The 13795-nt window shown below is 30.8% G+C and overlaps 1 protein-coding gene across 3 annotated transcripts; it reads right to left on the bottom strand.

Moving 5' to 3' along the window:
• Positions 1-129: 129 nt before the first annotated feature.
• LOC142522600 (uncharacterized) lies at positions 130-9744 on the bottom strand. Of its 3 annotated transcripts, none has more exons than XR_012814491.1 (6): positions 9494-9744; positions 8994-9110; positions 8326-8360; positions 2053-2153; positions 409-610; positions 130-290 (listed from the first exon to the last, which is right to left on the bottom strand). XR_012814491.1 is itself a non-coding variant. In XM_075626091.1 (5 exons), exons 1-5 carry the CDS (start codon positions 9661-9663, stop codon positions 524-526), a joined length of 510 nt encoding a protein of 169 aa, XP_075482206.1. In that variant the 5' UTR covers positions 9664-9744; the 3' UTR covers positions 130-523. The 3 variants fall into 3 exon arrangements, 1 of the variants encoding a protein (XP_075482206.1); XR_012814490.1 differs by having other exon boundaries at positions 397-610; XM_075626091.1 differs by having other exon boundaries at positions 130-610.
• Positions 9745-13795: the final 4051 nt, after the last annotated feature.

A 13795-nucleotide genomic window follows, 5' to 3' on the forward strand; every position in this document is an offset into this window, starting at 1 on the left:
AGTCCTAAGTTTTTTTCCTTCCGCCTTAAATGTGTCCTGCTCACATCGCAGGATGATGAGTTTTTAAGAAATCGAGAGAACGCAAGTATGTTCAAAACGACATTTATCAGAGGAGTGGACAGCGAGAGAGAGAGAGAAGTATTGCAGCTCTTTACTGTCGCGAATTAAAACACTATCTCCTACATAAATGTACTAGACAAATTCTTGGTTCACCGTCTACAAGTGTACATAAAACGATATTCATGACGTTGATGATACCTAAGACAACCACCAAATATTCTCCAATGAATCTCCAGATATATCTCAGATCTCAAACTCTTACATTGACTTTATCTGGACTAAGACAACCACCAAATATTCTCCAATGAATCTCCAGATATATCTCAGATCTCAAACTCTTAAATTGACTTTATCTGGACTAAAACATCACAAGGCCACTAAAAGAACTTGTCGATGTCTTTCCAAAGAGAAGAAATTGGACTGTTTTCCGATCCCGAGGACATATAACTTACACAGTGAAGTATCAAGAAATAACTCCATATGGAAGCAGAGCTGCGGCTACTATTCTTCCTTCTTCATTCAATATATTGTAAGTTGAGGCAGCATTTCTCTATATTTACAAGAACAAAGCAAGATGTTAGGCACATCTGAAAACAGGAGAAACAAAAGAACAGACTCCAACTATTATCCAACCAAATCAAGCTGCTGCTATAGTATGCATGTAGCAAGCACACAAAGAGCATAAAAATTACCACTAACCCCAACTACATAATAAATTAGAGGACCCAGATAAACTAATCTGGTGATTTACCAATTGCATCTACAATTTATTCATTCTCATCTAAAAATTAGTCAACAGATGGGTTTTTTCCCCCTCCAAAACCAGTGTACAAGCTATTGTACCATACTTCATAACCTTGAATGTGTCGCATCAACTTAACTTATATATATTTTATTTATTGGATTTGATAATTCAGTGAAATATTGAAAAATACAAAACACAAAATTTGCATACAAAATTTGAGAACCATATTTACTTGCACCGATTACCGTACAAATCTTAGTTACAATTAGTTGAGAAGCAACATAAATCTCTATATTTAGTTGTTCGGTATTTGGAATTTAAATCTCATTAATGATCCCCAAATTATTTTGGTGACATTCAATAATTCGTGATAAATTAATTTTGGACTCAAATCTTTTTTCTAAACATATATACTACTGATATCACTGAAACTTTCTCAAATGATTGATGTTGTACCTAAATAGCAATCAGCATCATCAAATCCTTCTAGCAACTTTACGAATGAAACACTTCACCTCCTTAAATCTACTCATATGCATGGTTGCAATCAACTTAATCAAACAGTTTGGAAAGGCTCTTCAATACATTTTCATCTCGATACATCCTTTTCAATTCTCAATATGGTGGTTCTAATATATATTTTTAACTTAAATAAAAAATTTACGGCTCAAATCAAACACATCACGAATTATTCAAGTTCATTCGGCACATATCTGGTACTCTCTTTTGCCTCTTGTTGCTACATACCCCACCACTCAATATCATTTGTTTGGTTACTACAGATTTCGCATCTCGGGGCACAGATTACCGATTACCGAAGGGGCAAGCCCCTCAGACTGCTTTGGATGGAGAGATTTCAGGATCACAGGACTTCAAATTATAGATTAAATCCACTAAACTCGTTTGGCTTGCCAAATAATGGACTTGAAATCCTCTAAACTATATTTTAGCTTATTTTTTACCAAGACCAGGCAGTTAGTTGAGTAATCTAGAGTCCATTCCTCCGACATCATTATTCAAATCCACTTCTCTAACCCAAAAGCGATCTATGTTTATTTCATCGTCCAAACTAGTGTATCTTGCAAATCAAAATAACATGTTCCTTTAAGTAATGAAAATTAGATGATACCATTCAGTTAGATCAGATGGCTCTTGAATGGGATCACGCCAAGTATTGTAAATCAAAATGTATAAAATCAAGAAAAAAGAAACAGAACCGTTTGATGAGAGAAAGAGAGAGTACTTACTGAGTCAATCACTTCTAATTTCATGCCAGTAGAACGGATAAAGCTACGAAGTTTAGGATCAACTGCTTGAATGTGCCTTCCACATCCAAGAATCAAAATATCTGAGATAAAATGACAAAAAAAATAGTATACTGACCAGGAATATAAAAATCAATGGATATAACATATGAGGAGCTTATAGTACCTGGTTCCATGCATATCATAAACAATATGAATACAAAGAGAATCAATAACATATAATTATAATTAAGCTGAATAAAATCTCGGCTTTTGGCATTATTTGCATCATTATCCAAACGTAGGTTTTCTCGAATGAGAACTAGAATGCAGTTCACGCAAAATGTAGAGAGAGTTTAGGTTCGAATTGGAGCTATTAAAACTCAAAAATGAATTTCGATATCATAATCGAAATGGACATGAAGAGATTTTTCATGATCTATACGTATATAATTAAGCTGAATAAAATCTCGGCTTTTGGCATTATTTGCATCATTATCCAAACGTAGGTTTTCTCAAATGAGAACTAGAATGCAGTTCACGCAAAATGTAGAGAGAGTTTAGGTTCGAATTGGAGCTATTAAAAACTCAAAAATGAATTTCGATATCATAATCGAAATGGACATGAAGAGATTTTTCATGATCTATACGTATATGAATTTTTATTTTTGTGTTTATGTGCATGATGACACAAGCAAAAATATTTTGCACAAACAATACATCTTGTTTTTCAACAGCCAAGACCATGCAATCTTCTAAATTCGTATATATATGGTCATGACTAATGGCGTAATAGCGAATGGTAGTGCCCAGAATATTTAAACCTAAGTAAACGAAAAATAAAATATATTAGAAATTTATTGGGAGGAGCATGTTAATAATAGAATAGCTAAAAGTGACATAAGTACTGAATTCGGACGAAAAGTTTGTGCAGAAAATGAAACTGGACTACTGGAGGGATTTCAGGAGCTAGTCTCTATATCTTAGTGATGCACTTACACGGACATAGCACAAATAGGACATGGACTTGGGCAGCCCGGGGGATTTCGGAAATGGGCTATAGGGTTGACGAGTGAGATGCCCTCTTGGCATCCCGTCCGCTAAAGTTGTAGGCAATGTCCAAGTCGCTAGAGCAAAACACCAGCCTCCTGACCAAGTGTCATACACACACATACAAAAACAAATGCATATATGTGTGTTAATTATATGATTTCTTCAGCATACTCATTCAAAATTCTACAGAAAGAAAGTAAGAACAAAGGTTTTGAATTCCATTTTTTAAAATACCAACCATCCAGTCATCTTGTGATCGAATCCAATACAAATTCGATGACCTCAAGGTATGAGCTTCGTATTGACATGCTGATTTTGTTGTTTGGCATTAGTTGATTTCAGTCAGATAGTTCAACATAGTTAAAAGTTGCAAAAATTGGAATGGTATTTTAATTTCTGTTTAGATAGTACAATTCGACAAGTTACAAATTGAAATGAATTGGAAGGTAAGAATATGACCATGGCATTGTAATTGTCACAAAATGATTGTTCAAACCATTAGTATAACTGTAATCCATTGAAATAAGGTAACAATTCGCTTGTGAACTTAATAAAGGGATTGAGGAGAATTGTACCTAAACGCTCTCGATAATGAATATCTTGTTGATTTATTGATACATTGGCTATTGAAATAAATCATGAACATACATGACTTCGTTTGATATAACCTGTTGATAATTTGCTAATTGAAAGAGCCTTTGACGTTGAAATCAGCTGTAACCTTAATTCCCATTTTGTTTTGGTACATATTGACGTGTGTTTTTATACTCATTTTTATATGTTGTTAGCTGCTAGTTTTTATACTCATTTTTATATGTTGTTAGCTGCTATAGGAGTGCTTTACAGCTCATGTTATACATTGTTAGTCGCTGAGGAGGTGCGACTCATATTGTTATATATTTGCACTCACTATGGAGGGGCAACTTGTGTTGCTATACATTTTTAGTTGTTTTTTTTTTTTAAATATTGTAAAAAAGAATTGGTTATGCCAAAATATGAGAACCACCAAGTTGACTACAACTCCACTAATACACACATATAGAGAGAGTAGAAAACAAATAAAAATACACGAGAAATTAAATTAGTAACAAATAATAAGAAAGATAAATAAAAAATAAAATAATATTGATATCATTTTTACAATTATTTATTCACTAATTTCTTATTATTTCATAATTCTTTCTTATTATCAATAATATCACTCCTTTTATCTACTAACGTATTCATCATTAGTATTATTTAATATATCGTTATAAATTACTATTAAGATCTTTGATGATTTCTGTTACATTATTATGATGTATGTTGATAATTGCAGTTATTCGAGAAAATTTACATTGATGAATAGGAGAATGATATTTACATTCTATATTTTGTTAAATGCACTCCACTTGGCTTATTTATTTATTTTTTTAATAACAATAATAAAAATAAATAACTAAACTACTCGTTAAAAAATGAAGGTATAAAAATTTTGGCTAATTTTTAAAATTCAAATTATATAATAATTTTGGGGTATCAAAATTTTTAATGGAACAAGTTGATAATAAAATGTGAAATAAATTAAAATCTGAAATTAAAATTAAGGTCTTATATTATTATATATTATTTATACAAAATATATAATATACCCTCTAATTATTAAATTCATATTTTTTATAATTAAAGTTAATTATTTTAACTCTATTTCTTTTTTGTTAATATACACTAGATTTTTTTTAAAAAAAATTAAAGTAAGATTTTTTTAAATGAATAATTTTACCAAAATATTTAAATGATAAATTTGATAAATAAAATTTTATTTTAATATACTAAGATTGTTAATCTTTTATTTGACATTATTATTAATTGAAAGAAATTAAAGTTTTTTTATCTTATAAAAGAGTAAGAAAATATAAGATAAATTGTTAAAACAAGCACGGAACATATTTTGATTTAAAAAAAAATTAGAAATAATGCATATACTGAGATGAAATAAAAGTAGCAATCAATATATTTTATAATAGTTTCAATTTTAATTTGTATTTAATTTTTTACTTATGGATATTATTAAACTTAATGATCATTTTTAGTAGTTTTTGGAAATATGTAGTTTTTGACAATCTAATTTAGGAATTGAGAGTCATTAACAAAATAACTTTAAAACAATAAAAATTAATATTATCAACTTATACAACAAAAATTAAAATGAAGTATGTTTATAAAATAATAAAGCGCAAATATCAATCCCCAGATATATATGGTATTATATGAATTCAACAGTTTACGTAGAATTTTGTTGGGATTTTAAGTTTACAAGGACTAGTCAAAGTTTTCATAAAATATTAAGTAATACTTGTACCTAACTAGGGATGACAACGGGGCCGGGCACGGGTTTGCCGTCCTCATCCCCGTCCTCGAATTTCATCATCGCCCTCATACCTGTCCCGACCCTCTCTTTTTCGGGATCCACCTCCTCGTTTCAGGTTTTCCCACATAACCCCAAACCCGTGAGAAAAAAATGTAATCTCTATACGTAACGTCGGTGAGGACTAGTGGTGTCACACCGAAATATTTAGACCACAAGTGGGCTAAACTAAACACAAATCATAAATTTTTTAAACAAAAAGAATGACTAAAAGTTGAAGCGTCAAAATATAACAAGTATTTAGCAAACCATGATTGGACGATATTTCAATCAAATAAACAAACAAAATAAATGAAAGAATGTGTAAAACAATTTAAAATTAATCAAATGATTTCAATGATACTATGTTTTACTATACACGGAATCTGGGAGTATGGTTTTACGTAAGAATTAGTTAATCTACAAATAATAATGATAAAATCTAAAAATACTAAAACACGTATGAGTGTTTGGGATAACTTTTGTTTATTTTAAAGTTATTATTATTGAGATTTTTTGAAAGTATGTGAGAAGCAAAAGTAGGGAGCATTTGGAAATAAAATCTTAAAGCTAATAAAGGCTAAAGTATGAGTGTTTGGAGAAAATTATTTCCAAGCTTATTTTTTTTTGTAAAATTACAACAATATCCTTGATTTACATAACATTTACCTTTTTTAATTATCTAAATTTTTGTACTCACACCGTCAATAATATATTTATATAATTATTATTAAATTTTGAATATTTTATATCAAAATTAATTTATCCCTTTATAACATATGCTTGAAAATTTATATAAGATTTAATAAAAATAAAAAAAACAAATGAAAAAATTGTATAAATACACAAAATATGTAAAAATAAATAAATCTGGAAATGTAAATTATAAAAAATGATTTTTAAATATAAAATGTTTGTAATAAAATATGATTTTGAATTTTATGAATTTAATTGGAAACACTTAAAAACTAATATATAAATAAAATTTGACATTTTAAAAAATCTCCAAAAATATTTATAAAAATTGAGAGTAATTGTGGAATGCGATAAATTTTTAACAATTCAAATATTAAATTGTAACTCTAAACCATTAACAAAAAGTAGAAGCAGAAAAAAAACGTCTCAATCTCGATTCTAGTTTTTGGTTAAAAGTTATAAGTTGAAGCAGAAGCCGGTTTTTACAAACGTCCCAAAACACTTCCACCCAGCTAGAATCCAGGAAGTGCTTCTTAGATCTCTCCCAAATAGTCTCTTATTATAGATTGATAGACTTGAGTTTAAATATTTTATATTGGCAATATTTCTTTAAAATCAATAAAATGACTCATTTGGCATTCTATCCATGATACATACGGCTACCTCCCATGTTAATCTATTAGGATAAATACTAGACCAACAAATTGGGAAGAAAAGAAAGATTGAAAGTCCATGTAATTACTTCCCACAACAAATTTTCATTTGGTCATTTGTTCAAACATGTTAGGTGCCACAATAAATTCTCTCTTAAACTATGTTGATGCAAACCGCATAACCTATCAATGCCGGAATAGATAAGTATTATCTAGGGCATTGAACAAATTCAGAACATGTAAACAAAATTAGTAAGACTAAACATAAGTTAATAAATAGAGATTCCAACAAAATCTTGCAATACAACTCAAAAACTAAATCCCAACATCAATAAAATCCAAAAACAACATTGCATGAAAACTCCAAACTTGATTGACAAATAGAAAGAGACAAACACACTTCGAGTTCTTGAAGTGAACACACTTACCACGGGGAACAATACCAATAACTTCATATAATTCCCCAAATCAACGCAAAAAAACTAAACTGGACAGCGGGGGATAGTGGGCTGAAGCCCTATGGCTATAATAATATCTGGGATCTCAGGCTGAGCCTATAAGAGGGCCCCTATTAAGTTTCGCCCCTGAGTTTAAGTATTGGTCCAAAATTTCTTGACAAAGAACTACTTATACAACACCATAGTTTATTCTCAACTTCAAGAGATTCAAAAGGTGAAGTTCATGTGTTGCCTTTAGCTGAGGAGAGTGGACTGACTACATGAGGTGTTTTAGACGGTATGACACAAGCCTAACTTCTTGACATCTAATGATACATAAAAGTGCAACAGTCTCCCACAACATTTACAGTACCTAATTCGTCGTCCTATAAAAATTCTATCATATATTTGATAACACAGCATAAAACTCATATCAACAACCCTCATTCACATTTCTTCAGGCAAGTCAAATGCAATTATTTGAATCTACTGCAGCAAATGTTCAAACATATGCAATTAACCAGTTCCAAGTGCTTTTTGGTTTATTTTGTTCTATGCATTAACCAATAATCCTGGCCCCGTCACTTCTCCCTAGTGATACTATCTCATTCTCACGAGATTCATATACGAGAAGCACATTTTACCAACCTAATTGGCCTACATTTGAAAATCTGAGCAGATACACATTTTCAACTGTCAACGTCTATTTTATTTCATTTGAATTCAGTCAATAGCAACCAAGGGAGACAACAGTTGGATCTAAAAGACATGCAGCCAGATCTGTTTTAGTTCACCTTAGATTTGTGATTCAATCATATCATAGTTGATTAGTTTCCATTCTACAGATATCATGACCTTGATTATAGGAGCTAATATGACCTTTAAAATTTGCTCAGCACATAGTCATGTTTCTATAGATTTAATAATCCTATTCATTCACAAATTGGTTTAAAAGTCATTTATAACATGCATTAATGTGTATCGAATCAAAAAAATTATGGCAATAAGGCTTACATTCATCTTAATAAAAAACTATTGTAAGATTTCTCACCTGGTATTGGCTGCACAGTCTGGAAAATAGACAAACTGTTGAAAAATCACAGAAAACTAGGTCATTAAGAAAACTGAGTTTTGAAAGAACCCATAAATAGAACATTTATTATCATGGATAGTAAGATTTGGAAAAGAATTTCATCTAGCACAGCTGTGAAATCCAATGTTTACAACATTTAACATAAAAAATTCCATTGTCCCCATTGTAGAGTTAAGAAGCCTAAATATTGAATTTCAGAGAATAATTGAGAAAACAACACTTGGTTTACAGCACATAATACCAGACAGAAAAGTCAATATCTATTAATTAAACTCATCAAAACTCAGAAACATCTTTTTTCCTTTTTCCAACATCGCGATTTAACAGTCATCTCTCAAGAAATAGAGACACAGTTTCCAATTGGCCAATCTGCCTCAGCAGAATTGCTAAGGTTTAATAAAAGACAAACTATTCCTGCTTCTAGGCATGGAACTTTTCCATATGAAATGGATGTTATGATAGTCATTCGACACTATCAAACCATCCAAAACTCAAAATTCTAATTTGATAGACAAGACAACTTTATTGAGTAAGTGAGTACTGATGAAACTACACATCTTTAAGAAACTAAATCCTATACCAAAAAACAAAACATGTGTTGATTGAAATTTAGAGAGAAAAAGTACCTTTCAGAAGTGATATCTGAGAATTTCTTTGGGGTCCAAGACATGACAAAGTTCCCCATACAAATCAAGCTACCTTCATACTTAACACCGTTAACTTTGAATCCAGAATCATCAATTCTGTGAAACCACGAGAAAACACAACAAGACAGAAGGAATCAGCACCTCGTTCAATATGCTTCTTAGACGTACTTCTTTCCTCAACCTATTCAGTCTTACCGAGCTTGCCAAGCAAATATAAATTGTAACGGACTTATCGATGAGATGAAAAGCAGTAATCTTGAATCAAGTGAAACTTAATTTTGTAACAATATGATGATTCCAAGCTATTATACATCAAAAATTCAAATTTTGCCTCAATCTTTCCACCTCTCCCATGTTTATATCTAAAATTGTCCGAGGTGTATAAGCATAAGTGCATAGCCTCAAATGTTTTGGTCGCCAGGGTCTTTTGAACATTATACACGAAATAAATAAGCATGCAGACAAAGACAGATGCCTACTCTTGGAAGCGGAGCTGGTCTTCGGGTACTTTATCGATGAGATTTATCTGATCATAGATGGAGAAAGCTCTTCTCAGTGACGGTAACATATGCCTTCGCGGAGGTGCTTCTTTCCGTAAAGCTTGCATCAGCGTCGGTAGCGCCGCCGCCACTTTTTGTCTCGCCGCCATCTTCCGGCGATATCTAGTTCCCTCGGCCAAATGATAAAAATTCAACTCGAAAGATAATTCCTTGGCTTTACATTCTCTGACTTACAAACCGAAAACAAAATTTATAATAATAAAAAATGTTGTATTATTTGAAAGATTATTGGGCTGAGGTTGAGAAGGCCCAAATTGAAGCCCAGATCAACCCAGAGGCCCATTCAAACCTCCTCTATTATGTTTGAACTTCCATTATCCAACATTTGTCAAAGAATTCTTGCAACTAACAACGGCCCAAACAATATTAACCAGCCATTTTTTTCTTTTGTTAAAAGAGATTTAAACATTAAGAAGAATCCTATCACTGATTAATATCATCGAGTTCTAGAATATTGTTTAGCCAAATCTAGCTATGGAGATGTGCTTGAATCTTGATGCTCAATTAAATATTCGAGTGGGAGAAATATGAAATGCATTGAATGCATTTCGTCTACATCAATGGTGGTTGGAAGTATGCCGTAATTTTCATGATTGTGTAGCGGAGAAGTTGGATTTGACAATTTGTTGTGCTGAAAATTTGCATGCAACTTTAATGTTCAAATTGAAAAATGCATATATAAATTGATGCATCATTCTAAATTTCAGATAATCACGTTTGAGTTCTTTCATTTCATATCATTCATATAATTCGAATGTTCAGTTCTGTAGCATTTTTGAGATTTTTGTTTTCATGTATTAAAAGAATGAACGTTCTTTTTTAATACACATTGAGAGGTTGCAGCTCATAAAATATTATAGTGAAATCATTTACATTTTATTCGTGGTTTTTATCCTGATTATAGTAGAATTCTTTTTTTTAATTGTAATAATTACATAATTAATAACAAAAATTAACAAAAATTAAAAGAATGGTTGGAATAACTTGGCCGTTGTAGAGCCTTTGAAACAAATTAAAAAAAGAAAATTATTACAAAATATATTTAAAAATATAAAAAATGATAAATATCCCTAACGGCTTGTAGCGTCTATATTCTTCAATCTTTTATAAATTTACTTCATTATGCCTTCAAAAATTACAACATATTCCAACTTTATAAAATAAAAAGAAAGATTTGTTATTATTTTTATTTTATCAATCGAAATACGAAAATGGATTCACGGAACAATGATGATCTCAATTCTCCAACACCAAATTTTTATCGATTCATTTACCAATGGATTGATATTTCCTAATCTCAATGTACGGACGACTAAATGTTAAGTCATATGTTGAACCAAGCTCAATTCTCCCAAAATCCAAATGAATTATCTCCCTTTATATTTTTGAAATATCTTTTTAAATCAAAAATGAAAAAGAATAAAGCCATTGTTGTGACTGATGAGGGTGAATCCATCACTAAGAAACATCGATGGAAAGATGAAGATGAATGCCTTCTAAAGACATGATGCAATGCTTCTATCAATCCGACATTTGGAAATGACCAAAGCAACTACAGTTTCTGAGAATTGGTTGAAAAATAATATAACCACGAGTTGCCAAGGGGATGAAAAATTCGTACAAAATATAACATGCGCCGCCAACATTTCACAGATGTTGCAAAAGACTTTTCGTTTTCTAAAACAAACTAAGCGAACCAGAAGCTCTCAACCAAAGTGGAACGTCATTTGAATGAACGCGATCTTAATATTTTTAACATAATATTTTTAGTTTAACTAAAACTTAACAAATTCTTAAATGCATATTTTTTAGTTTGCTCAAGATCAAACAATATTTGAGCAAGATTATGAAAGTTCATGGTCCGACAAAAAGCTTGGTTAGTTTTGAGGGATCAACCAAAATGGAGGTCATGGTCGTTTAACAAATTCGAAGAAGTTCCGACAAATGCGACAAAAAATTTGAAGAATATTGATGGTGAATAATCTTCGTCTCCTTTCTCTAGACCAAATGATACATCCACCGTTGATGAAGAATATGGCATGTAGGAAATGATCAAAACCATTACACCAACAAGAAGAAAGGCGTTCAAAGGGAGCATGAAAATAGCTGAATCGAAAACAAAAATGCGAGATGATATTGCAAAATTTATGAAATTGAGTATGTGAATATGACTATAGCAAGAGAGTATTATGCAGAGGCAAAATAAAGAACAATAATGAAGTATGAAACAGAGAAGCGGAGGTGGGAAATGAAAGAGAGGAAACAAGCAATGAGAGAGAAGGTGAAGGAGAAATAATATGAAATGAAGGAGATTGAGCATGAAATCAGATCATGGTGAAAGATATTAATGATCCAAACATGAATGATATACAAAATAATTATTTTACGAAGATACAATAACCAATTCTTCGTAATAGATTTAGACATTAATTTATCAAGTTCGTCGGTAATTTGCTTTAATTATTTGTAATTAGTTTTTCAAAAAATATTTATTTCATGTATTTTTTTTTTTTGCAATATTTTATATTTTAATTATGTGTATTTTTTTTAATTATCCATATTTTAATAAAATTGAAAATTAATATTTAAATATAAAAAATAATTTAACATCACCATGAGATGAATCATCGACGCTGACATTTAACATATATGTATTTCCATGTAAACTAATTAGCTTGCATTCGATCAAATTTGGTAATAAACGCATTCGAAGCCTTCTGATGGACGACTTGCTTTCATGTATAATAATAACTAATGCATTCGGAAAGCATATCCAAATTCTTTTAGATTGCGTTTGGATTCAAATCTCTGAATTTCAAATTTATTCAAATGTATTTTTGTAGTATTAAAGAAGCAATATCATAAACTTTAAATCCACAATTAGATTTTTATTTAATGTTTTATGCGAAATTATGATAAATTTCAAGTTCACGTGATAATCTGTCCAGCTAATTACATTAATATAAAATAGGTAAAAGAAAAAAAAGTTAATGATGAAATTATTTGTTTAATTTTTTATGATTTGAATCTCAAAGCCCAAATAATGTTCGAGCCCAACCAGCCCAAATGTATAGCAAATTTGAATTCAAATCAGCGGAAGTTTACGTTACATTCCCCGAGCTCCAGGTTCGGATCCAAGCCTGATTTGATAAATACACATTTATTTATTAATAATAAACCAAGCCACAATCAGTCCACTATTTCAATGGATTGATCACGAAATTACTCTCTTTCTGTGATGCATATAAGGAAATTTTGGTAGCCATTGTTTTCTTTCCTTGTAGGAAAATATCTACGTTCATATATATTTTCTTCATTGATACTCACATTGCAATTTCTCAAGTGAGCGACGCTCAAAGCGAACTGAAAATATCAATAAATATATACTTGTAAATTAAGATACTGTGTTCGTGGAATTTTTAGGAGCTCAATATGATGTTTATTAGTGAACTTGACGGGCACTCTATAATTTTATAATTGTTGTATTTTCACTTTGGGTAGGTAATAAATATGTTACATTTGTTTGGTCATTAGTTAAACAAACAATCATTTAGGAAGTAAGGTTAATTCAAGAAGGATGTAGAGTAGAGCTTTTTAAAAAATGTAATAGGTTGGTTAAGCGCTTATTTATTTTTCCATAGGTGCAAGGATTTATTTAAAAAAATGGCTCGATATTGTTCTTTGCGCGCACGAGTGCATCATTTTATCCAATCTGATCGCATCAAGTTATTTAATTTATTTAACCTTGAAATCTTGAATCAATCTTGAGGAAATACGTTCAGTATAGTTCCAATTTTTGAAATCCAGAAGGGACATCAGTAGAAGATTGGGGCATACTTGGTTCATATTGTAAAAAGTTAATGAAACATCTTGTCTACCGCCACTTCTTCCAATCTTGAAGTATATACAAAAAGTTTTAATTGCTTTTTGGCATGCAGTTTCATTCATTAAAATCTCAACAAATTATGATTTCCCTTATTTCTCTTGTCCACCGTGATTGAGGGATCAACACTTGAACAATTGTTTCCAAAGATACAATGGTGGAATCCGTGATAAATTAAACACAAAAATATTACCTGACGATCCTTATTTTTTGGTAGGTTAGTATCTATTAATATTAGCCATATACATGTTATGCTATAAAATATTTTTCGAATTGACTTAAAAAACTCATGACTCAACTCGATTCGTTTACAAGCCTAGCCTAAATGTATCTCGAAT

The sequence above is a fragment of the Primulina tabacum genome, chromosome 13 (assembly GCF_025594145.1).
Source record: "Primulina tabacum isolate GXHZ01 chromosome 13, ASM2559414v2, whole genome shotgun sequence".
Classification (NCBI taxonomy): Eukaryota; Viridiplantae; Streptophyta; class Magnoliopsida; order Lamiales; family Gesneriaceae; genus Primulina; species Primulina tabacum.